Here is a 21,928-nt window from a genome sequence, read left to right as displayed (position 1 = left end):
ATGAGAGAGATGAAGCAATAAGGAAAATCCACTCTGCCTTCATTTTACAGGAAGGTCTAGAGGAGGGGAAAGAGCCTTGGTGGCATAGTGGGCTGTTTGTTGGGCTGCTAACCACAAGCTCAGCAGTTCAAAATCACCAGCCACTCTAGAGGAAGATGAGACTTTCTACTTCTGTAAAGATTGTCTCAGGAACCCACAGGGGCAGTTCTACTCTGTCCCGTAGTAGGGTCACTATGAGTCAGAATTGGCTGGATGGCAGCCAGTTTGGTTTGGGTGAGGAGAAGGGGAAACGAGCCTGAATGTGAACAGCTGGGTTGCTAATCAAACAGTTGATGCTTCAAACCCAACCAAGTACTCGTCAGGCAGACCTGGTGATCTGCTTCTGTAAAGATTACAAGCAAAAAAGAGCCTACGGGACAGGGTCTACTCTTGCCACCTGGGTTGCCATAAATGGGAATCAACTTCACAACCCTTGACAATAGCAACGAGAGGGGGTGAGGGGGAGAAGGAGACCGGGGACGGGAAAGCTGGCTAGGAAAGTAGTTCAACCATCCAGGGCCATGGCCATGAGACAGAAGAGACCATCTGGAGGAACCATCCTCAAGAGGGATGAGACCACTGCCCGAGTTGCAATTGTGTTTGGGGGAAGGAGGCCTGGTGATGAGGTGCTTCGAGTGAAAGGGCCCAGCTGCTAACTGGAAGTCATCTAGGAACATCCGTTGCACCCTTGGCCTCTGGGAAAAGGGACTCCAGAATGGGTGCACACCTTCAAAGAGGATAATCAACGTCACAGAATTATACAAGTAGACATTCCTGAGACAGTGCATCTTGCATTTCACCTATGCCCATCACAATAAAACGATTTGTTAAAGGGGAAAGGCCTCTCAGGCTTGCAGATGTGCAATACAAAAACCCCCTTTGGAGCTTGGGAAAGTCACTAACTGCTAGCCTGACCGGACTCACTACTATACTGCCACTCAGTCAATCAATACTGACTCATGGTGACCCTACAGGCAGGGGAGAATAGCTCCGGTACGATTCCAAGACTGGAATCGACTACAGGAGTGGAAAGCCTCATCTTTCGCCCACGGAGTGGCTGATGGTTTCGAACTGCTCACCTATGTGCAGTTAGCAGCCAAACGCTTAACCACTGCCTCATTTCCCTCCCTGCGTTGGTGTGGTTAATACATACTGTATACTGAGAACATGGCTAAGCAAGGAAGCCATGCCCACGTGTTAGTTATAATTACGGTCGGTCGTCCTTGCACTCAGTACCCTGGGGCTCTCCTTGCCCCAACCCCGCCCAGAGGTGGCCACTAGAAAATAGTGCCTCTGGCTATAGGTTGTTTTTGTTTGCTTTTCAGATCACTTTACTGGGGGCTCTTAAAGCTCTTACAACAATCCATGCATCAATTTTATCAAGCTTATTTGTACATATGTTGCCATCATTGTTTTCTAAACATTTACTTTCTATTTGAGCCCTTGGTATCAGCTCCTCTTTTGTCCTGCCTTCTCCCACCCTCGTGAACCCTTGATAAATTATAAATCATTATTATTTTCATATCTTACACTGACCGCTGTCTCCCTTCACCCATGTTTCTGTTGAGCATCCCCCTCGGTTTTTAACGAGTGGAATGGAATGATCTCCCGACAGCTGATGGAAAACTAGAAACCGGGCACTAGAGGTGCCCAGCCCGCATCAAGTGGCGCGCTGGCGTGTGTCACACGCCGTCATGTCCAGGCTGAGTCGGGAGAGGTCAGTTAGGTCCGGGGCTGGTCCAGAGGAGCTTCAGGGCACAGTTTGTGATGATGAGGGTCCCGGTGATGGTTGTCCGGATTGTCTCAAGCAGCCTCCCGGTCCATCACAGAGATTTCCAGAGCTCTTTCCGATTGCGACTGCCTCTTCTCAGCATCCCCTGGACAATGTCACACACACCCCACCCCGACCCGTGATCGTTTTTTCCCGCGCTCTCCCCAACGCCTACTGAGGCTGCGCAAGCCGTCAGGGCGGGCCCCAGGGCTGCAGCCGCATACGCCCTCTGCTGGCAGCTAACGGTCTCCCTGTGCGCATGCGTATACGCAAACGCCACAGGCCCCGCCCCCGGGCTGTCGGCGCGCGAGGCCGTTGGCGACACTTCCCGCCCTCCCCGTCCCATAAAGGGCTGAGGCAGGGCCGCCCTGGAGTTTGGAAGGAGCGAGACCACGGACGCCACGCCCCCGTCCTCATTTGAAGCCCCTCGACTCTGCGCCGTCAGCCAATCGCAGCTCTCCCGGTCGGGAGCACTGGCCAATGGGCGGCACGCTCGTGCCGCTTCCGCCTCCGTGCCCGCTAGCCCCTTCCCTGGTCTCCGCGCTCTGGGCGGGGCGCGGGGGCGGGCGTCGGCCGCGATGACGCGCGGCGGGCCGGCAGCCAATGGGGGGTGGGCTCGGTGCTGATGGACGGGACGGGCGTCCAGTGGCGAGGCGGTGGCTGCACTTCCCGTCGGGGAGAGAGTGTAATATGGCGAAGACCTACGATTACCTGTTCAAGCTGCTGCTGATCGGGGACTCGGGGGTGGGGAAGACCTGTGTCCTGTTCCGCTTCTCTGAGGACGCCTTCAACTCCACCTTCATCTCCACCATAGGTAGCGTGGCCGGGGGCGGGGGGGCGGCCGGGGACGCGGGAGGCCCGAGCCGGGTGCTCCCCTGAAGGGCCGAGGCTGAGGGAGCGGCCGGGACAGACGAGCTGAGGGGGTCTCGGTGGGTCGAGGGGACACTAGTGGTGACAAATAGCCGCCTCCACCGCCGTGCGGGGAATCCCGGATCCTAAGAGCAGTCGAGGGGGAGACCAGGTGCCCATTTTGCAGATGAGGAAACTGAGGCCCGACCCTTCGCCCATTCGTCTGGGCGTGTTCACGCCTGGCTGGAGTCACGCCCGTCATCGAGTTCTGCCACTGCAGCAGCGCTCCAGGTGGTTCTTGGGTCCCCGCCTGACAGAAGTGGAACTAGGTACAGATCGTGAGCCTAGGGGAAAGGGCTGGGTCAGCTGACTCACTGAGCATTTGCTCTCAGGTGTACTTTGAGCGTTTCCCCCTCCCAGCTGTCCGCCCGGATTAGGTTCTGTTGAGATCCCCGTTTCCCAGGTGAGGAATTGGAGGCTCCAGGGCGGGAGAGCCTCCCCAAGGTCACACGATGGGTGTGCAGGTGGCCAGGATGGGATTTAAACTCAAAAGCCTTTCGGACTCCAGGTCTAGAGTCTCAGCCATCCCAGAGGCTGAGCCTGCAGGGCAGGCAGAATGGCCCAGGCCACGCCTCTAGCTCTTAACCTTGGAGAGCTCCAGGGTGGCCCTGCTCCTCGGGGTGACCCTTCCTGTTGAAGGACTGGTGATGGGGAACCAGAGGTCTTTCCTGCTTTCCATCCCCCTCATGGGTGACAGCAGTGGTCAGTGGCAGCTGCCCGCCCTGAGGCCTGTCACCCAGAGGAAATGCCAGATGAAAGCCGCCACCAGACACAGAGATCAGCCCCTGCTGCACACTTCCCTATTGAGAGGCCCAGACCACAGTTTGTCACTTTGTGCAGAACAGCATTTCCTGCAGAGCCAGCCCTAATAGTGGTCGCGCAGAACCGGCCTGTGGCATCTCGGTTCTGACAGCCACCAAAGTGGAGTGGACCTCGCCACAGAAATCATCGCTGCCCACATTCAAAGGTCCTGCGTGGATCAGATGGCATGGCTCTGCCTAGGAGCGGGGGGAGCGGAAAGAGTTGTCAAACCCAGATGGTTGTTAGCTTCCCCCAGGAAGGCCTCCAACTCTGGAACCCTTTGCACCTCGGACGGAGACACTGCCATTCTCGTGGTCAGTTGTGCTTTGGACCCTGGTGGGATTCAGGGGGCTTTCATCGGCTGGTTTCTCAGAAGCAGTTCACCCGGCCTTTCTTCCTCCTCTGTCTTAGTTTAGAAGCTCTGCTGAAATATGCTCAGGGTCCTAGCCACACGCAAGCCTGCACTGACATGTGGGTGGTGGCTGGGCATGAGGTGCATTGGTCAGATTCAAACCCACGTCTCCCGTATGTAAGGTGAGAACTCTGCCACCGAACCGCCACTCTCCCCGCCAAACGCAGGAGCTCATTCTAAATGGAGAAAGCCTAGGGAACAAGTTCTGCACACCTACCTCTCCCCCCACCCCCTGCCCAGGGCTTGTACTTCTATAAAACCCTCAGGCACCAGGTGTAAGATAGAATTGGACTCGGAGCCACCAGACTTGGTTTCCCATTGCTGTTTGCCCTTGAACAAGCCACATGACCTCTCTGAGCCATTTCTTGGTGTGTGGAGCAGTGCCCACCTCAGCCAGTGCCCTGGTGGCCAAGGATCAGAATTCTATGGTGACTGTAGAGTCACTGTGACTTAGAACAAGTCAAAGGCCGTGAGTTGTTTTTGAGAAGGGGTGACTGTGGCTCCCAAAGGCCACCTAGAGGAAGCAGAATGGCTCCTGCAGAGATGGTGCTCTACCCTTGGGGACAGGTGTGTCTGAGTTCTCCCTCACCCCAAGGTCAAACCTGGGGCTCCCCAGAGGCAGCTCCCCACCTTTAACCCAGAAGTGACTTTAACTGCTGGCAGCACTGTGGTTTGAGCTCAGTCCAGACCTCAGTTTTGCAGCCGCCTCAGAACCTCCCCACTACCCATGAGCAGGGGTGAGCTCTACTTCAGAGGGAGAGAAGGAGAGGAGAGAGGTGGGAGGGGGCAGAGCATTGGACCCAGGAGCCCTCCCTCCTGTCATGTTCCCCTCATGTTTGCTGGTGTTAGCGGGCGTCAGTGTGACCCTGTCTATGTGTAGGGAGAAAACTGCTCCATTGGCTTTCCAAATCTTTTCTGTGGTATATTGCCAGGCCTTTCTTCCGAGGTGCCCCTGGATGGGCTCAGCCTACCACCCTTTCAGCTAGTAGTTGAGCACTTCGCCACTCTGGCCACTGAGGTCGCCTTCTAGGAAAGTGTAATTCAGCATGGCCTTGAAGTTATGGCCTCATAATCCTAACGGATACGGCCTCATAAAGTTTACACTGCCTCACTAAACAGGATGTGTTCATAAAACCCAGGAGAAGAGTGCTGGCTCAGGGCTCTCTCTACCGAGCAAGGCTCCTTTCTTTCCTACACACCCGTCTGTCTGCCCCGGAGGTGGAATCAGCTCTGGGCCTGAAGCCCAGCTGACTGCCGAGGGATCGGTGTTGGCAGCAGCTGCTCCTCTGGGTTCTCTTTATGGACCGGAGATTGAATGCCTGTTCATTTTCTGCCCGGGTGACATTGTGCCAAGCCATACAATCACTTTCCATACGCTCCAGCCATCGATTGGTGAACCATGGTGTGGACTTGGCCCTGTGGCTCCTGGAGTGGATTCTCAGCTGGCTAGCTTGGCCTCCACCCCCTCCTTGGGAGCCAGTCCCTCTTCCAGGGCGGTGGAGGGTATGTGCAGAAGAGTTTCTTGCACCTACCGAAGGGCACCGCTGTTCTTGTCCCTGGTGCTTGTCCCTCTTTGATTCTGCCCCTTTCACAGAGGCCTTTGAGGACCTGGCATCTGCCCCAGTGCTATGGGGAAGAAGTGATGGGTGTAGAGGGCAGGGTCGGGGTGGGTGTAAAGAACTGAGCAGGTGGCTTCTAGCCCCCAACCCCCAAAATACCAAACCAAGTCATTCCTGACTTGTGGCGACCTCCTGTGTGACAGAGTAGAACTACTCCACAGGATTGGCTGTCATCTTCCCAGAAGCAGATCTGCTCGCCAGGCCTTTCTTGCACCGCACCATTGGGTAGGTTCCAGCCACTGATATTCAGGCTAGCCACTGAGCACAAGCTTTCTGCACCACCCAGGGGCCGCTGCCTCCTGCCCCTGCCACCTTCTGCCACTAGGTTTAGTGAGTGGAACCCAGAGCTGCCTTTCCACCCAGACTTTCCAAGGGTCCGTGCCAAGAGGGAGGACAGACAGGCCTGAAGCCCTGATACAAATGGCAATGGGGGTGGGGGTGGGAGTTGGCTTCCTTATTGGAAAGTGGGGGTCAGAAGGTAGGAGTTTGTAGTCTTGATCATAGGGATTGTCAAACGGTTTGCCAGACACAAGAGGTCACACAGTGTCTGAGCCCAACGACACAGCACTTTCAGAACAGGCAATGCCAAAAGCGGGAAAGAGGCTTCTGGTCCACTAGGTTCGAGAGGCAGGTGAGGAGTGAGCGCTGACAGGCACCGGTCTTCTGAGTGCTGAGAACATTCTGGAACTAGATAGAGGTGGTACCTTCACATATGGTGAGTGGACAAAAACCACTGAAGTGTGCTCTTTTAAGTGGTGTCTTGTGTGGTATGCGAGTATATCTCAGTAAAATGGTTCCAGAAAATATCAACAAACCCCCAAATGGGGGCTTCCCTCCACCCTAGAGCAAAATGCAAACTGTTGCCCTGAGCCAGTGACCTTTGCTCCCAGAAATGCCTGCTCCTCAACTCTCCTGGACACCCTAAAGCTTCTTCCGCCTGACTGGCTCCTCCTTTTCCCAGAATGTTCTTTCCTTCCACAGCCACCTGGCTCCCTCCCCTCAGTTTCCTTTGGGCCACCTCATTGGGGAGGCCTGCCCTGAGTAGCTTCATGCTCGACCCAACCAAACTTTTAAGGTCCCTGGGTGGTGCTAACCCCAAGGCTGGCAGCTAGAACTAGAGGCAGCGTGGAAGAAAGGCCCGGCAACCTGCTTCTGAAAGGTCACAGAGCAGTTCTACTCCATCACATGGGGTCGCCAAGTGTCGGTAACTGGTAACCTTGCTTGTTCCCCTCAGGGTACTTGTAACCTCCTGACAGTTTATGTCTTTTTGCTGGCTCTATGGACCTAATAGTGGGGCTTGCCAATCATATGGTGTGTGATGGGGAAAAGGTCCAGTCTAGCCACTGACCCCTGAGCTTGTTCTGAAGGTCTCTGTGGGGAGCAAGCCAAGGGGGCATGGAAGCATCAGGAGGCTGTGCTGGCGGGAGGGAGCTGGGCCTAGTGCCGGGGCAGAGCCGAGGTCTGAGCAGGGTCTTGGGGAAGTCTGTGCTTTGGCAGGAGTGGGGGGTGGCATAGGTAGAGAAGGAGCACTGTGTGCAGAGATGGAGGCCAGAGAGGTGTTCTGGAGCTGGAGAGGAGTGCTGTGCCCTGTCCGCTCGGCAGCACCCCCTCTGACCCAGCTTGGAGAAGCTGGCACTGATGTGCCCTTTTTTCTTTTTTTTTTCTCCTTCTAGGAATTGACTTTAAAATTAGAACCATAGAGCTCGATGGCAAGAGAATCAAACTGCAGATCTGGTAAGATCCGGGGTTCTCTGGCAGCCCCCTCCGGGCCCTGGGACCATGGCCTTGATCTTCAGAAGCCCCTCAACTCCCACACCCTGCCCCAGGAGCAGTGATCTGTCTGCCTCTGCGGTCTGGATTCGGGGTCAGGGCCTTTTGCACACGACTGTCCCATCCCCATTGGCTCAGGGTCCATGCTGATGAGCCAGGACTGCAGGGGCCACTCTGCTCCCGTTGAACCCAGGCTGTGGGCCCCCACCCCCACCCCGTACAGGCAGAGAAGCCAACAGAAAGTCCCACCAGTGAATGAGCGAATGGAGAGGGACTTTCTTCCTCTGAGTTTTGGCAGCTGGGGGTGCAGGGCCCAGCTTTGTCTCCCTCCCTCCGCCTCGAGTTGCTGCTGGGCGGGCTTTGCCATCCTCTGATGCAGAGAGGGTGGCTCGCACCGTGTCTGCCTCCCCTTGTGAGTCTGTGTATGCGACACCACCCAGAAGGGGTGAGGCTTGATCTGACCTCCTTCACAAAACAAATGGAAAGCCTGTGCTTCCAAATGCTACTTCCCTGCGGGGGGCCTCCTGCTCGTGGCCACTCGGGGGGTGTCTAAGGACAGCCGGGCTCCCCAGGGTTTTCACTGGCTGGTCTTTCGGGAGTCGATCTTCAGGCCTTTCTCCCAAGGCACCTGTAGATGGGCTTGACTCATTCACGTTTGGGTCCACCGCTGAGCACTTGACCATCTGCATCACGGAGGGGCTCCCAAGCAGGCTCATAGTCACAGGTGCAGAGGGGTAGGAGTTGAGTCCATTTTTCAGCTCATCACAGGCAGTAGGCCCTGACCGATTAGCTCCCTCCCATCCCTGGCTCCCACTGAGGGAAGATTGGTATAGCATCTCTTTTCTCTCCTGGGGAAGCCCAGCTCAAACTTCCTAGCAGGCTGACCCGAGACCCCAAACTGAAAGTCAGTTAAGTCCAGGCCTGGTGCGGAGACCCGGTTCCATGCCTGGTTCCATGCCTCAGACACGGGGCCTTCACAGCAGGGGAGCTGGCTAAGTCTGAGTCTGCCTCCCGGACTCCAAATGATCAGAGGTAGGGGAGCCAGGCCTTGCACCCACACACCCTGTGCGGCGCCCCACTGGGAGCAGCATAACAAGAAGTGATGGCACAGTCCCAGCAGGTGCCAGAATTGAGAGTGGAGTACCCACCGCTTTCAGATCGCTGTCCTCGACTCCTGGTACCATTCTGCAAAGCTGACCTCAGATCCCAGATCTGGACGAGGGCTGATGCCCTGCCTGCCCCCTGGCCTAGGCAGCATGTCATTTTCCCACCAATGTGGACATCTCGCAGCTCTGGACAGTCCTCTGCCTCCCAACACCTGGTTTCCAGCCACCTTTGTGTCCAAGCCCAAAGGGACACTGTCCCAGTCGGGAGCTCCCTTGTTCCTGCTTCTTTCTTATCTTACTCCTTTCTAGGAAGGCCCCATGCGGGGGCCACAGCAGACAAGTGTGCTCTCTCGGCACCCAGGGAGGCTGGGCTGGAGGTCTGCGTCCCGGGCCCTGGCTCTGGTCTTTCAGCTTCCACCCCTGGGCGGCCTTCATGCAGCCTGTCATCTCTCTCCCTCCATCTCTGCTGCTGTGGCTGGCCGGCTTCACCTTTTTATGTCTCCAAAGGAGCCCTGGTGGCGTAGTGGTGACTTGGCCTGCTAACTAACCACAGGGTCAGCTCCTTAAGGGCCAGTGAGCGGGACCAGGGCTTCTGAAGCCACCTGTTAGTGTAGCTCAAAGTCAAGCCCCTTAGGTGAGACCTTTACACACAGGCTAGGCATGTGGAGGGGGCGGGGGCGGGGGACCGCCTTCCTTGCTGCAGCTGGTGACCCAGGCATCCTTGGGCTGGTGGCCACATCACTGCAGTCTCTGCTGCCTTCTCTACATGGCCTTTTCCTGTGTGTCTTCCTGTCAATTTCCTTCTAATATGTACCCCCACCCCATGACCTCATGTCAACCTAACAGCTTCCATATGAAAAGACCCTGTCTCCAGTAGCCTTAGCCACTCCCAAGATGGGGGACCTGAACGTTTTGGCTGGGAGACAATTTAACCCATCACAGTGTCCAGCTAGGGCTCCTTTGTGCCCCCGAAACTCTGGGAAGGGAAAAACACGTGGGTCAGACTTGGGGCGGGGATGGGGCTCTATCACATGTCCAGTGGAGTGACATCAGCCTGTCCTTAACCAGACTCCTTATTGTTCTCCCCGAGGGCAGGGAAGGGTCTCCTCCCTGCACTCACACACCACCCCCCTTTCTCCTGTAGGGACACAGCCGGTCAGGAGCGGTTCCGGACAATCACCACTGCCTACTACCGGGGCGCCATGGTATGCATGGGGGAAGGCGGTCACCGTCGGGGCCCTGCCTTCTGGGCAGCATGCCCTCTGGGGGCTGGGCACTTGGCTGAGCCCCTCTGAACAAAAGGATCATGCGTTCCCCCTCCACCTCTGGATAGCTCCTCAGCCACAAATACAGCGAGTAGCAGGGGTGAAGCAGAAGCTGCAGTCTTTGGGAACAGAAGCCGGTTCTTCCAGGCACTGCACAGCATTCACTTGGCCCGAGTCAGGCTGTGAATTCGGGACCAGCACGTTGGGGTCCTCCAGGAGCCAACATGCCCGGGTGGGTGGTGGTAGGCTGCTTGCCTGGGCCCGAGGCATGCGACGCGCATGGTAGGAGGACGTGTTCGCTCACCCCTGAAGTATTCATTGGGCTCCTTCTGTGGGTCAGGCCTGGACTAGACCAGGGAGCAGAATGGGGCTGCAGGCCCCAACGGGCTAGGAACATGTGGGGCCCAAGAGCAACGTCTCCTTGTTCAGGAAGCAGAATGGGGCAGGGAGGGCAGCTCCACGTTTCCATAGCAACCCCGTGGCTTGATCGCCAGGGTCCTTGTTCCCTCTAGACTGGGCGTGGTGGAGACGGCTCTGCTGGCTCAGAAGCACGATGGGTAGGGTACAGGGGCAGGGCAGGACGGTGAGCAGGGCCCTCGGTGTTAGAGGGCCACATCCTGCTGTCTCTGAGCCAGTGGGGCCACATCTCTCTCTGGCCTGGCGTGGGTACAGGGCCCAAGTCTTTGCCCACCTTCTTCAGGGTGTCATGGCTGTAGCCCACCTCTCTCCCACAAAGGCGGCCTTCCCAATTTACAGACAGCCTGAGGCTTGAATGTACCCAAGGGGTAAAAGGTGAGGCTGGTTCTAGGCCTGCTGTCTGTTCCCGGCACCTACAATCTCCACCTCCACCAGGTCCAGGCCAGCCTGGATAGAGCCTCCCCCCGGACCTTGTGCTGTGGCACCAAGGATCCCTGAGCCTTGCTAGTTGCCATCAGGATTGACCGCCCCACCCCCAGAGACCCCAGGCACAACATAGCAATGCGTGGCCTGGTCCTGCACCTGCCCCTGGGTGGGTGCAGCCTGGACCCTTGTGGTCCATGGGACTTTCCTTGGTGGGTGTTCGGAAGCCAATCACTAGGCATTTTTCCTAGTTGGTCTGAGTCTGGAAGCTCATCTGAAACCTGTTCTACATCCAGCCAGGCTGCAGGCCTGCACTGGTGAATAGTGGTGCCTGTGCGTGAGGTACACTGGCCGGGGCTTGAACTTAGGTCTCCCCAAGAAGGCGAGAAAGCTGCCCCTTTTCCACCACTGCTACTCCTGTCTGGCCTCCTGTGCTTGCACTCACTGGTTTGTCCAGAAGCCTCAGCCCCAGTTGGCTGTCTGCATGGGAGTGGATGGACATGCTCCGCTCCAGGCCCCCGCCCCTCCTGAGTTCTCAGGAGCCACGCTGGCAGCAGCGCTAATAGAGGATGTTCTGGCCTTGTTACGAATTCCTGGATGTCATTTCCAACAAGGTAGTGGTAGGCCACAGTCAGGTTACAGATAAACACGGGCCTTGTAGAGCACCAGGCCTCCCAGGACAGGTAACGTGGGGTCCCCGAGACCTGTGTCAGCAGCTTGTTTCTCAGATGACAATTGCCAGGCCTTTCTTCCAAGGAGCCTAACCTCTGGATGGGTTCGATCCTCCCACCTTTCAGTGAAAGCAGCAGAGCCCATGACCATTTGCCCCACCCAGAAACTCCCACCCCAGTTCTTGTCGCAGAGTCCTGGCCTGCTCCCAGTGATAGATAAACATCAGGTGCTTGGGGCTTTGGGATCAGGTGTGGTCTCAAGCAAGAGGCGGAGGCCCTGGGACACGTGGATCCTCCTGGTCTTCCTGCCCCTAGCCCGGTTTTGACCTTTTGATCTCAGCATGGGGGGCTCAGCCAGCGTGTATGGGGGTCTGGCTTGGGCTGGGGCAGTGACGACGAGTGCTTGCCTTCACAGAATCAGGCCTGCCCCCATCTTACCCCAACTGTGGGTAAGTCACACCCACTTACCCGTAGTTACAGTGTACCCCTGGCTGTGTTCTGCAAACACTGGTGGGGTCAGTGGGGCCCTCTGGGTCTCCTGGATGCAGCCCAGAACAGGGCAGAGTGGAGGGACAGCAAAGTGGGGCTGGCTGAGTCCTAGGACCCAAGGCTTCACTGCGGAGGGGGCAACGGCTCCTGAGTAAGGGCTGACTCCTAGGCCTGGACTCAACTTTGAGTCACTTTGCCCCAGCACAGGGTGGGGCTGCCTGCCCTTCCTCAGGACAGGAGCGGCAGTATGTGCTGACCTATCCACCCCAAACTCTGCCCACAGGAGGTACCCGATGCCTCCTTCTCTGTCATGGTCCCTGGGGTCTGTGGGTAGATGCTATCTGTTGGGAAATTGCTGGGACTTAGACCCACTGGAAGACACACTGGTTTTGGGGTCTGTTTGTACCACATATTCCCCCCGTCTGCCTGTGGCTGGGCCTAAACACCCCCATACTTTTTTTTTTTTTTAACACCCCCATACTTAATGCAGAAGGGGCTGGCAAGGTTTGTTAGCCAGGGCTTGTTAGTACAAGTGCCCAGCGCCTGGGAGGGCATTTAGCTGGGGGGTGACGGGGCTCTTCAAGTGGGGCCAGGCTGGAGACCCCAAACTGAGCAAAGTAGTGCGCAAAGGAAGCAGATCGCCAGTGCATGGGGAGGAACTGTGGGGACCTCATGTCAGCTGAAAAGGGGACCCGGTTGTGGCCTGTCGCTCAGGAACATTTCTGTCCCCTCACACAGGGCATCATGCTGGTCTACGACATCACCAACGAGAAGTCTTTTGACAACATCCGGAACTGGATCCGGAATATTGAGGAGGTAAGGCAGGCCGGCTGAGCCCTTGTGCCAGAACTCCAGATTCCACGGAGACCCTAAGTGGTTACCAGCAGGACCAGCCCCCGGGCCACGTGCTGACTCCACCAAGCCTGGGTAGCGGTTGTGCATCTGGGCCCACCCCATGGCCTCCGAGCATCCACATACCCACCAAGGCCATTGGGTTTGGCCAGTCCCACAGTTGGGTTAGGAGGCTGGAGAGGGAAGGTTCTAGAGCCAAGGTGATCCTTTGGTGGGTGTGGTGCAAAGGCATGTCAGGTTGTACTTTGAGCTGCAGTGAGGTAGGTGTGGGCTTCTCTGCGGCAGCTGGCTGCATCTGAGAGAGCAGACCTTGAACTCTGGGAGGAGGAGGAGGAGGCCAGCTCTGCTTTCCGTTCTTGCACCCCAAGATCGTGCGCTGGCTGGCTCCGCTCACAGTGTTCATAACTAAGCAGGTGTGGGGAGTAGCCAGGAAATGTCACCCCCCACCCCGGGAGCCATGAGAAAGGTCCGTCACTGCTGGCTGAGCCTCACCGACCCTCAGTCTGAAGTGGGGGTGCAGCCTAGCTTGGCCCACTGGTCTGCTTGGGGCGGAAGGCCTCTGGGCATCAAGAAGTCAGCATGTGGCCTCTGGCAGAAGGGATGAGAAGGCTGCTGGAGCAGCTGAATCTGCCTTGGAGCGCCCTATAAACCAGGCCGCGCCCAGCGCCCCAGCAGAAAGCATTCCCACACGTGCTTGCTGAGTGGGCTGGCAGAGGCCTGGGGCCTCGACCCTGGCTTGTCTAGAAGAGGCCAGGATATCTATCCCGTTTGCTCTCTCGGTCTGGCTCCCGAGCTCCAGCCTGCCACCTCACGCCTTTCCATCTGCCCCTCCCCCAGCATGCCTCTGCCGATGTCGAAAAGATGATCCTGGGGAATAAGTGTGACGTGAACGACAAGAGACAGGTCTCCAAGGAGCGAGGAGAGAAGGTGGGCCTGACTGCCGCTGGGGTGACATCATGTCAGGGCTCCCTCACTCTTGTTCCTGGGGCGTCAGCGATTTTGTCACCCACATAACATGTGGGGGAGGGTCAGATGCTGGCACCTGGCTAGGCTGCAGGCTAGAACGTGTTCCCTGGGTGTTGGCCCCTTCCCGGGCCCCCAGCAGCCCCAGGATCTCCCTACCCAGCCCCTACCTCTGCTGGACTCGGAGCCGCTAAGCTGGGCTTACCCCCATCCCCCTACTGCCCCCGGGAGTGAGGGGGCCAAGTCTGAGGGGTGGGGTGGTGGTGGTTGTGTGTGTGTGTCATTCCTCCCTCTGCCCCCCACAGCTGGCCCTGGACTATGGGATCAAGTTCATGGAGACCAGTGCCAAGGCCAACATCAATGTGGAGAATGTAAGTCCCACCACCAAGTGTCCGTCTTGTGTGTCCCCTACCCCTGAGAGGCACGCCCCAAGCAGTACCTGCATGCCAGGCCCTGAGCTGGCCCCGTGAAAATTGCCCCCTATCCCAACAACAGGTTTTGTAGGCAGGGAAACTGAGGCTTGGAGAAGAGGCCCCACTGTCTGGGTTCCCAGGCCCTGACTCAGACTCAAGATGCCACCACGGGACCATACGGAGAGTTCCACGGTCCCAAGCAGAATCAGGGCCCGGCCCACCTCCCATCATTCCTGCCCCCATCCCTTCTGGTGTCCTCTGATCTTCCCTCGTGTTCTCTACTCCTACTCCCCGTTGCCAGACAGGATGTTTACCCATCAGAGCTCAGCCCCAATATCCCCAGGAAGTGGCCGCCTGCCCCCTCAGCCCCTATCTTAAACCATCCCACACCATGAGCCATGGTGGGGCTGCTGCATCCTGGGGTCATTCGCTGGGGTTCTGCCTCCTGCCAGCCAGGACTCCCTCGCTGCGCTCTTCTCTTTCTCCCAGACTGGGTGGCAAGTTCAGAGTGGGCTGAGCAGACAGCTAGTACATGAACCGTAAGAGGCAGGACATAGGACCAGGTCAGGCCAGCTCAGGCTGCTCCCTGTGAGGAGATGAACCTATCCCCACCCTGCCTGCGTCCTCTGTGCCTCCCCCTTTGTGGCTGGTGCTGCCTCAGGAGTCCCTAGAACTGTTTGTCTCTGCCTGCCTGACCTCCAGGGGGCCCAGAGTGGACAGGCACAGGCAGGCCCTTGAAGCATAGGACTTGCTCCTCCTTCCATGATGGCCATTTAGCCACGGGTTTCTTCAACCAGGCATCTGTCTTTGCTTCTTCTCCCTTCAGTCTGAAGAACCCCCACTCAGGGTTAGTGGCTTAATGGAGATTCCCCCAAAGACTGGCTGTTTTGCACCCTCATGCAGGGCCCCCGTTTCACAGTAGAGCTGTGTTCCGTCAGGTGTTCAGTGACTGGTTTCGGAGGACAGATTATCAGACCTTTCTTCCACGGCACCTCTGGGTGGGTGTGGGACTCTAACCGTTCAGCTGGCAGCCCAGCGGGTTTGCCTTTGGCACCACCCCAGGCTCACCGCCTGACTCCTCCACAGGCCTTCTTCACACTCGCCAGAGACATCAAAGCAAAAATGGACAAAAAATTGGTAAGTCTGCTCTCCCAAACCCATACCCGGGGCCTGTGTCCTCGGCCTAGGACCGGATGCATGGCCAGGCCCAGCCAGCCCCTGGGGTGCGCCCCAGGAGAAGGGAGGGGCTTGCAGGTGCAGGCTGGAGCATCTGCCACTCGCCAGCTCCCTCCCTGGACAGTCATCAGCGCTGGGTCACCTACACAGATAGGGAAGCACTCAGACCTTTCCGTTTCCCCGCGAGAAGGACACCCGGCACGACCATGCCAAGAGGAAGAAGGGCCGCCCAGTCACCCAGGCTGGGCAGGGCCCCAGCCCCTCAGGGACTCGCACCCTGGGCGGTCTGCGTGTCAGACTCCCATGCCGACATCCTCCAGGCGGCAGAATCATCTTTTGATCTAGTTTGTGCCGTTGGTGTTGTAGCTGAGAAACCATTGTTGCAAACAGAGGCCCTGGTGTTTCTTCAAAGGGTGTAGATCAAGGGGTCCATTTTGAATGAATTTTCATAGTAGGAGAACCGAATCCCCACACAACAGTTTTGTAACCCCCAACTATGAGCTCAGGATCCATTCCAGCTTCATTCTTTGACATGTGAAACACAGTTATCTCAGCCATTTGTTAAATCAACTCCCTCTCCGTGAAGGGTTAGAGCGCCTGGTATCACTAAATGGATGGCAGAGGTGTGGGTCTGTATCCGGCCCTGGGTGCTAGTCCATTGGTCTGAATCTAATGACCTGCCACTTGGAGGCTGCTGCTCTGGGCACCACACCTGTTGAACCAGGACGTACATGTGTGTGTGTCCAACTTCATTCTTCAAGATTGCATTGGCTTCGTGAAGGCCCCCTTGTTTTGCCAAATAAATGGAAAGGCTGATTTTTCCATTCTGCCACGAAGGCTGTTTGGATTTTGACGGGGATTGTATGGAATTTATAGAAAGTGGTGAGACAAAAGACTTTTTTCTTTTTAATGTCAAATTTGGACGGGAAGAGAAAATGATTCATAGGCGTTTTTTCTTTAAGACTGAGCATGGCGAAGGGCCCCGATACCCCTATTGTTCAGGACACGCCTCGTTGGTCCAGCCTCCCATCTAATAGATGCACGGCTCTTCCCTGTGGCTGTTCAGGGACAACCGTGACAAGTTGCCATACACGTAGCCGCTGGCGTAGCACTGACTGATGACGTCACAGACCCCGGAAGTGCAGGCCAGAGTTTGCTTTTCCCTGATCGCGGGGCCACCACCTCCTTGGCTTGTGCTCCTGCCTCTGTGACCCCAACCGGCAGCCCAGCTTCTCGCCGACCACCTCTGGGAAAGACTTTTTCTGCCTCGCGCCCCCCCACCTTTCCAATTTAGCATCTTCTCTCCAGACCATGCGGCGACATTGATGATCTTCTTTGAACCGTGCGTCTGTTCTTGCTGTCCTTTTTCAACCCACTCACCGCCTGTGACAGGAACTACTGCCCCCCAAGCAAAAACCCCCTCCTCCCTTCAGCCCCACCGAGTAAGCTCCGCTCTGGCAGGGTTGGGTTTCCATGTGTCTGCTCACTGGCTGTGCATGAAATGACGCTGGCTTTTTTGCTTCTGCAACGGACTTACTTCACACTGCGTGATAGGGCATGCGCTAGACTTGGTTTCTCCATGTGGCTGCACAATTGTTTGTGTGGACCGCTCCGGGTTTCTCCGTCATCGTGAGCTATCCCCGGGCTGCCTCCACCTTGAGGCTCTGCTGAAAGGGCTGCCCTGAACGCTGGTGCTCAGGCTACTGTGGGCATCCCTGCCTTCTCTTCTGGGTAGATACGTGGGCTTGGGATGGTTGGGTCACAGGTTAGGAGCCCTGGTGGCAATATGGGTTTTGCATTGGCTTGCTCACCTCAGGATTGGTGGTTCAAACCCACCAACTGCTCTGTGGGAGAAGGATGAGGCTGTTCCTAAAAAGATGTAAAGCCTCAGAAACCCTCTATCAGGTCACGGTGAGTCTGAGTCAGCTCGATGGCAGTGCATTTGGCTGGGTTAGGGTAGTTTTATGAGGAACCAGCAAACTGCTTCCACAGGGGTTGGACGGTTTTAGGTTGCTGCTCACAATTGGGGGGGAGGCGGGGTTCCAGTTTGTCCACAACCTCACCAACACCTGTGGTGGTCCTTTTTTTTTTTTGTCAATTGTCAGTTGTTGATCTGGTGGGCGTAAGGTGGTGTTTCACGATGGTCTGGCGTCTCCTGTAATGACTTTGCACCCTCGAAGAGGGGGGCGGTTCCGCTCTGCCCTCAGTAAGCGTCGACTGGAAGGCAGCGGGTTGTGTGTGTGTTTGCTTGCTTGCGTTTCAACGATTAACGCCGAGGAGCCCTGGTGACTGAATGGGTTCTGTGTGGGTCAGCATGCCCAACCCAGCAGCCACTCCCCGAGAGAAAGATGGCTTTCCGCCCCCGAGAAAGAATACAGCCTGGGAACCCGATACAGGATTCCTCTGAGTGGGGACCCACTCGAGGGCCCTGGGTAGTGGCTAATGAAAGGTGCTTTGGTGGCACTGTGGGCTAAGCGCTGGGCTGCTAGCCACGAAATCAGCTGTTCTTCCAACCGTACCCTCCAGCCATTCCCAGGAGAAAGATGGGAACTGACTGTTCCGAGACGTAGCTTCGGAAACCCTCTCCGTGGTCCCTGTGAGTCAGAATGGACGGGAGGTTAGTGGGTTTGGGTGGATGACTAAGGAGTTGGAGCATCCTCTCCGTGCTTGTTGTCCATTTCAATATCCTCGGTAGTAAAATGTTCCAGTCCATTGCCTATATTGACTGGACTGCTTGTCCCTGGTGTTAAGCTGTATTAATAGGTTTCCATCGAGCCCACCTGAGTCAGCCAGGCTGCTTTCCCCACTCAGATCCATGACTTCACCCCATCCCCAGAGACCCTTTTGTCATGTCAGGCTCCAGGGGCAAGGACGTCAGCCTCTCGGGGACTGGTGTTCTACCCTCCACACCCCGGGCCTTCCTGCATCTCTGTCGCCTCACCTCGTGGCATCTCGAGATGTTGTCATCAAAACACACCTGTACCCTCCTCCTCCCTCCCTGCCCCCATGTGGGAGCACCCCTTACTCAGATGCCTGTGGAGTTCCCATCCCACCCCTACCCACAACCAAGCGGAGCTCTCAAGACAGCCTCATCTGCTTCCATGTGCCCAGGGCCCAGAAAAGCATCCAGCATTGGCATTGATGGCGCTCAGAATTGACATATGGCCAGTTCCCCAAATGTGGAGAGAACTCACATCTCCACTGCCCCTCCTCCCTTGCCCTGGCAATAGCAGGCCCTCTGCTGGTTCTCGCTGCCCCTGTGGGTCTGTTATTGCTTTAGCAAGGCTTGCAAAATGCACGGGCCATCCCCTTCACGCACAGTTTTCGTTTATTGTGTAAGAGAGTCTGGAAGCCTCCTCTAACTTCTGTGTTCCAGGCTTTGATTGACCAGTGGATATTCATTTGCTGTGGGGGGTCGGGGGTGGCGAGAGGTACCTCATGTTAGTCAGTGACTGATGGAACCTTGAGTATGCATAGCAGGCTCTCTCATTTCCATGCTCCCTTCCACCGCCACCCCACTTCCTGAGGTTTGCAGCCCGGGCAGAGCTGTGCATTCCCTGCTCACAGTATGTGTCTCAGTGTAGCCTGGCTGTTGTGGAAAACAAGGCACTGTAACTGAATTGCTGGCAAACTCCCAGGCTTGCTTTAAAGAACCAGAGGCAAGAAGCCCAGTTGAGTTCTTTATCTCACAGTATCTGACCATTACTTGTTGAATAGCTTAAGGCTCTCCCAAAGTGCTGAGAAGGAGTTGGAGAAAGGGCGGAAAGCCTCCCTTTTAGGGTGAGGCAGGAAGAGACTGGAGGTGAGCTCCCCAGGTCCCTAAGAGACTGCTCACGCTGACGCCCTGAATGCCAGCCTCAGAACTTGGTGTATCCCCTGGAAGCAGTGGGGGTCACAGATGGGTCTCCAGTGGGGGGAGAGTTGTCCAGGTCAGATTGTAGGTCCAGCCTCATTCTCGCAGCCGTGAGGAAGATGAGTTAGTTGGAGAAGTGGTAAGTTCCAGGGACCTGGGCCATTCTGTGTGGGTCTCATCAGGACTTCTCACCTCCGTCTCTCTCCCTGTACAAAGCCAATGTGCTGCTCTTTGACCGCCTTGCTGTGGGCAAGAAAGGAGGAAGGGTTCAGGTGAATGGAGGCAGGCTGTACGGGAACAAGAGTGGGGCAGGGACTACCTGGTTACGAGAAGGACCAGTAGGAGGAAGTGGGTGTGTAGGAAGGAGATGGACATAACTTGTGGGTCTGAAAAGCTGCCGCGTTGGCATGTGACAAGTGTGCATGGGGGCTCATTTCCTTGATTCAAAGGGATGGATCAGTGGATGGTTCGAAGGAGGCTTGGATGGGAGGGAGGGAGGGAGAGAGGGAGGAGGGGACTGACGAGTGGACGAGAGCTGGAAGGGGATGAGTGGGGGGCTTCCTAGAGGGGGCAGCTGGAGAAGTGGTTCCGTTACATGGCTGGAAGGGGACTGGTGGGGATGACAGGAGGGAGGGCAATGGTGAGTGGAGGGAAGGGGATGTGTCCATGGGTGAATGGGAGGGAGGAGATGGAAACTAGAAGGCAAGTAGGAAGGAACTGATGGATGGATGGATGGATGGATGGATGGTTAGAAGAGGGCATATTGGAAGGGGACAAATGGAGAGGTGGTAGAATGGGAAGGGAGGGGTGTGTGGTCCATGGAGAGAATAGTTGTAAGGTTGGTTGGTTGGTTGGTTGGTTAGAAGAGGGTGAACAGGTGGGTGGCTGGCTTGTTGGTTACTTGGTCAACCATCACTTCAGAGGACCTCTTGTGATTTTAGGAAGGCAACAGCCCCCAGGGGAGCAGCCAGGGAGTCAAGATCACACCCGACCAGCAGAAGAGAAGCAGCTTCTTCCGATGTGTTCTTCTGTGAGGAACGCCGCCTTACCTGAGCTCCGCTCAGCCCAGCTGACTGTGCCTGTTCCGAGCCAGCCCCTCGCTCGGCTGGGGCCTCCCCCTCTCCCACGCCCGCCCAGGCCAAGGCCATGGGCCCAGGGCCCCCAGAACGAAATCGAGAAATTGTTTATTTTAGTAACTGCCTGGTCTCTCTCAGCTCTGGAGATGGAGTAAGTTAGGAGTACGCTATTTTCCAGTGATGTCTGCGGAGTGATGTCTGCGGAGTGGGCCTGCGCACCAGGTTACCAGGAAGAACGGGACCACAGTGAGGCCTGCATCTGCGACAGCCATCAGCCCTCGGTCCTGCTGCAGCTCAGCTGGTGGGCCCCTGGCCAGCGAGGGCCCCCGCCTGGGCCCCCGCCAGGTGCCTTCCACCACCGCCCAAGCAGGGTGATGGCGCTCCGGGCCGGGACACAGCCGCCCAGCAACCCCAGCTCCCGCTGCCTCTGCCCGCGGTTCGGAGAAGTGACAGAGCTGTCCCCGCCCCACACCCTCTTTTTTTACTGTCAAGCCAAAGGGAAGCACAAATTACAGGAAGCCCAGGCAGAGCGCCAGGAGGAAAGAAGCCAGGGCGGGTCTCCTGCCTGTGGCCCCGCGAGACCCGCTGCTGTGCCTGCTGAAGGGATGCTCTCGGTGGTCGCTGCAAGCCTCAGTGACACTCGCCCACCCAGCCCCCAGGACCAGGACACCGCTGTCAACACAACGGCCCCCACACCGCTTCATCCTTTGCCCGATGTCACTCCCCCAGATTCTCCGGGTCATGAGGGGACCAGTCTCCAATCCCAGCAGCGGAGCCAGAAGACTGGGCCACCTGCTTCTTGGGCCGGGTGTCCGGTAGACACACACATTCCACATGGCCAGGCTGCTGCACGGCCGCCCTGCGGCATTGAGTAGACCTCGCCAGCTTCTCTGAGCAGCTCCCTAGAGACTGCAGGACTGGGACCAGGTGGCCAGTCAGGCATCACCAGGGCACATACCTTTCCCCGGTTCCCATCTCTTTCTCACCCCCACTTCCCCCAGCTGCTGTCAGTCCAAGCCATTGGTGTAATAATGCCTTCATTTAGGGATTAAAACCGAATGAACCAGCAATAGTTTGTTCCCTGGAATCGTTAACATGCTCTGTTTACATCCATCAATGCACTTAAGGAAAACCACCCAATGAATTAAAGCTCATTTTAAAGCTGGTGGCCCTTCCTTTCTATCCATGGCCTGGAGGCCCGGTAGGGCACGGTGGGGGGTGGGGCACCAGGGACGTCCTTGCTGAGAACACAACCTAGATCGGACCCTCCACTGCTGGGGGTGTGCAGGGCACTGCTCTTGTGGAAGAAGGCTTGGCACGTTCTCAGAAAGCTGACTGTAGATTAGGTCAGTCCCATGGGACTTAGCAATTCCACTTGCAGCCGTGTGCCCAGACAAAGCACACGCAGCTCAGGCACCTGCATGCCATGGTCATTAGACTCCTTCATCAGAGCCAAACGGTAGAAATAGCCCCAATGCCCACTAGCCAATGAAAGGACACACTGTGGTCCTTCCAGACCGTGGGACAGCACTCAGCCAGGCTGGACCTGGAAGCCCTCATGCTGAGTCCAGTTTAATCACAGAAGGGTAAGTCATTTCTATCCCATTAATAGGAAGTCAGTAGAGATCAAGGTGTATTCGGGGTTGCCAGGGACAGGCGGGTGGCTGAAATGCTAGTGGGTGATGGGAGAACTCAGGCCACCCCTAGAGGTCAAACACCTTGAATTATTTACCGGTTTTTGTGTTTTTTTTATCTCCTTATTTTTGTGTGTCCTTGGTTTTTTTGGTTGTTGACGTTTGTTTTCTTTGGTCGCTTTGCTTTGCTCTGTCTTGTTTTATTGTGCATATTATCTCTGCAGCTCTATCTAGATAAGATAGGCTGGATGAACAGTCTGGAGGAGAAA

General features: G+C 56.6%; 1 protein-coding gene across 1 annotated transcript; it reads left to right on the top strand.

The window, feature by feature from the left end:
* Positions 1 to 2,500: 2,500 nt before the first annotated feature.
* RAB8A (RAB8A, member RAS oncogene family) lies at positions 2,501 to 21,190 on the top strand. Its single transcript, XM_004715464.2, has 8 exons — positions 2,501 to 2,624; positions 7,225 to 7,285; positions 9,572 to 9,632; positions 12,431 to 12,508; positions 13,382 to 13,471; positions 13,813 to 13,878; positions 15,007 to 15,057; positions 19,891 to 21,190. Exons 1-8 carry the CDS (start codon positions 2,501 to 2,503, stop codon positions 19,981 to 19,983), a joined length of 624 nt encoding a protein of 207 aa, XP_004715521.1. The 3' UTR covers positions 19,984 to 21,190.
* The last annotated feature ends 738 nt before the right edge of the window (positions 21,191 to 21,928 follow it).

The sequence above is a fragment of the Echinops telfairi genome, unplaced genomic scaffold (genome assembly GCF_000313985.2).
Source record: "Echinops telfairi isolate 266 unplaced genomic scaffold, ASM31398v2 ScPeMD7_30;HRSCAF=105, whole genome shotgun sequence".
Classification (NCBI taxonomy): domain Eukaryota; kingdom Metazoa; phylum Chordata; class Mammalia; order Afrosoricida; family Tenrecidae; genus Echinops; species Echinops telfairi.
Note: the sequence above shows the minus strand (reverse complement) of the source record. Positions and strands in the feature narration are given on the sequence as shown.

Coding starts and splice junctions, on each gene's coding strand:
- RAB8A (XM_004715464.2), top strand. CDS start 2,501: ATGGCGAAGACCTACGATTACCTGTTCAAGCTGCTGCTGATCGGGGAC. Junction 9,633..12,430: donor CCTACTACCGGGGCGCCATG/GTATGCATGGGG, acceptor CCCCTCACACAG/GGCATCATGCTGGTCTACGA. Junction 12,509..13,381: donor GGATCCGGAATATTGAGGAG/GTAAGGCAGGCC, acceptor CCCCTCCCCCAG/CATGCCTCTGCCGATGTCGA.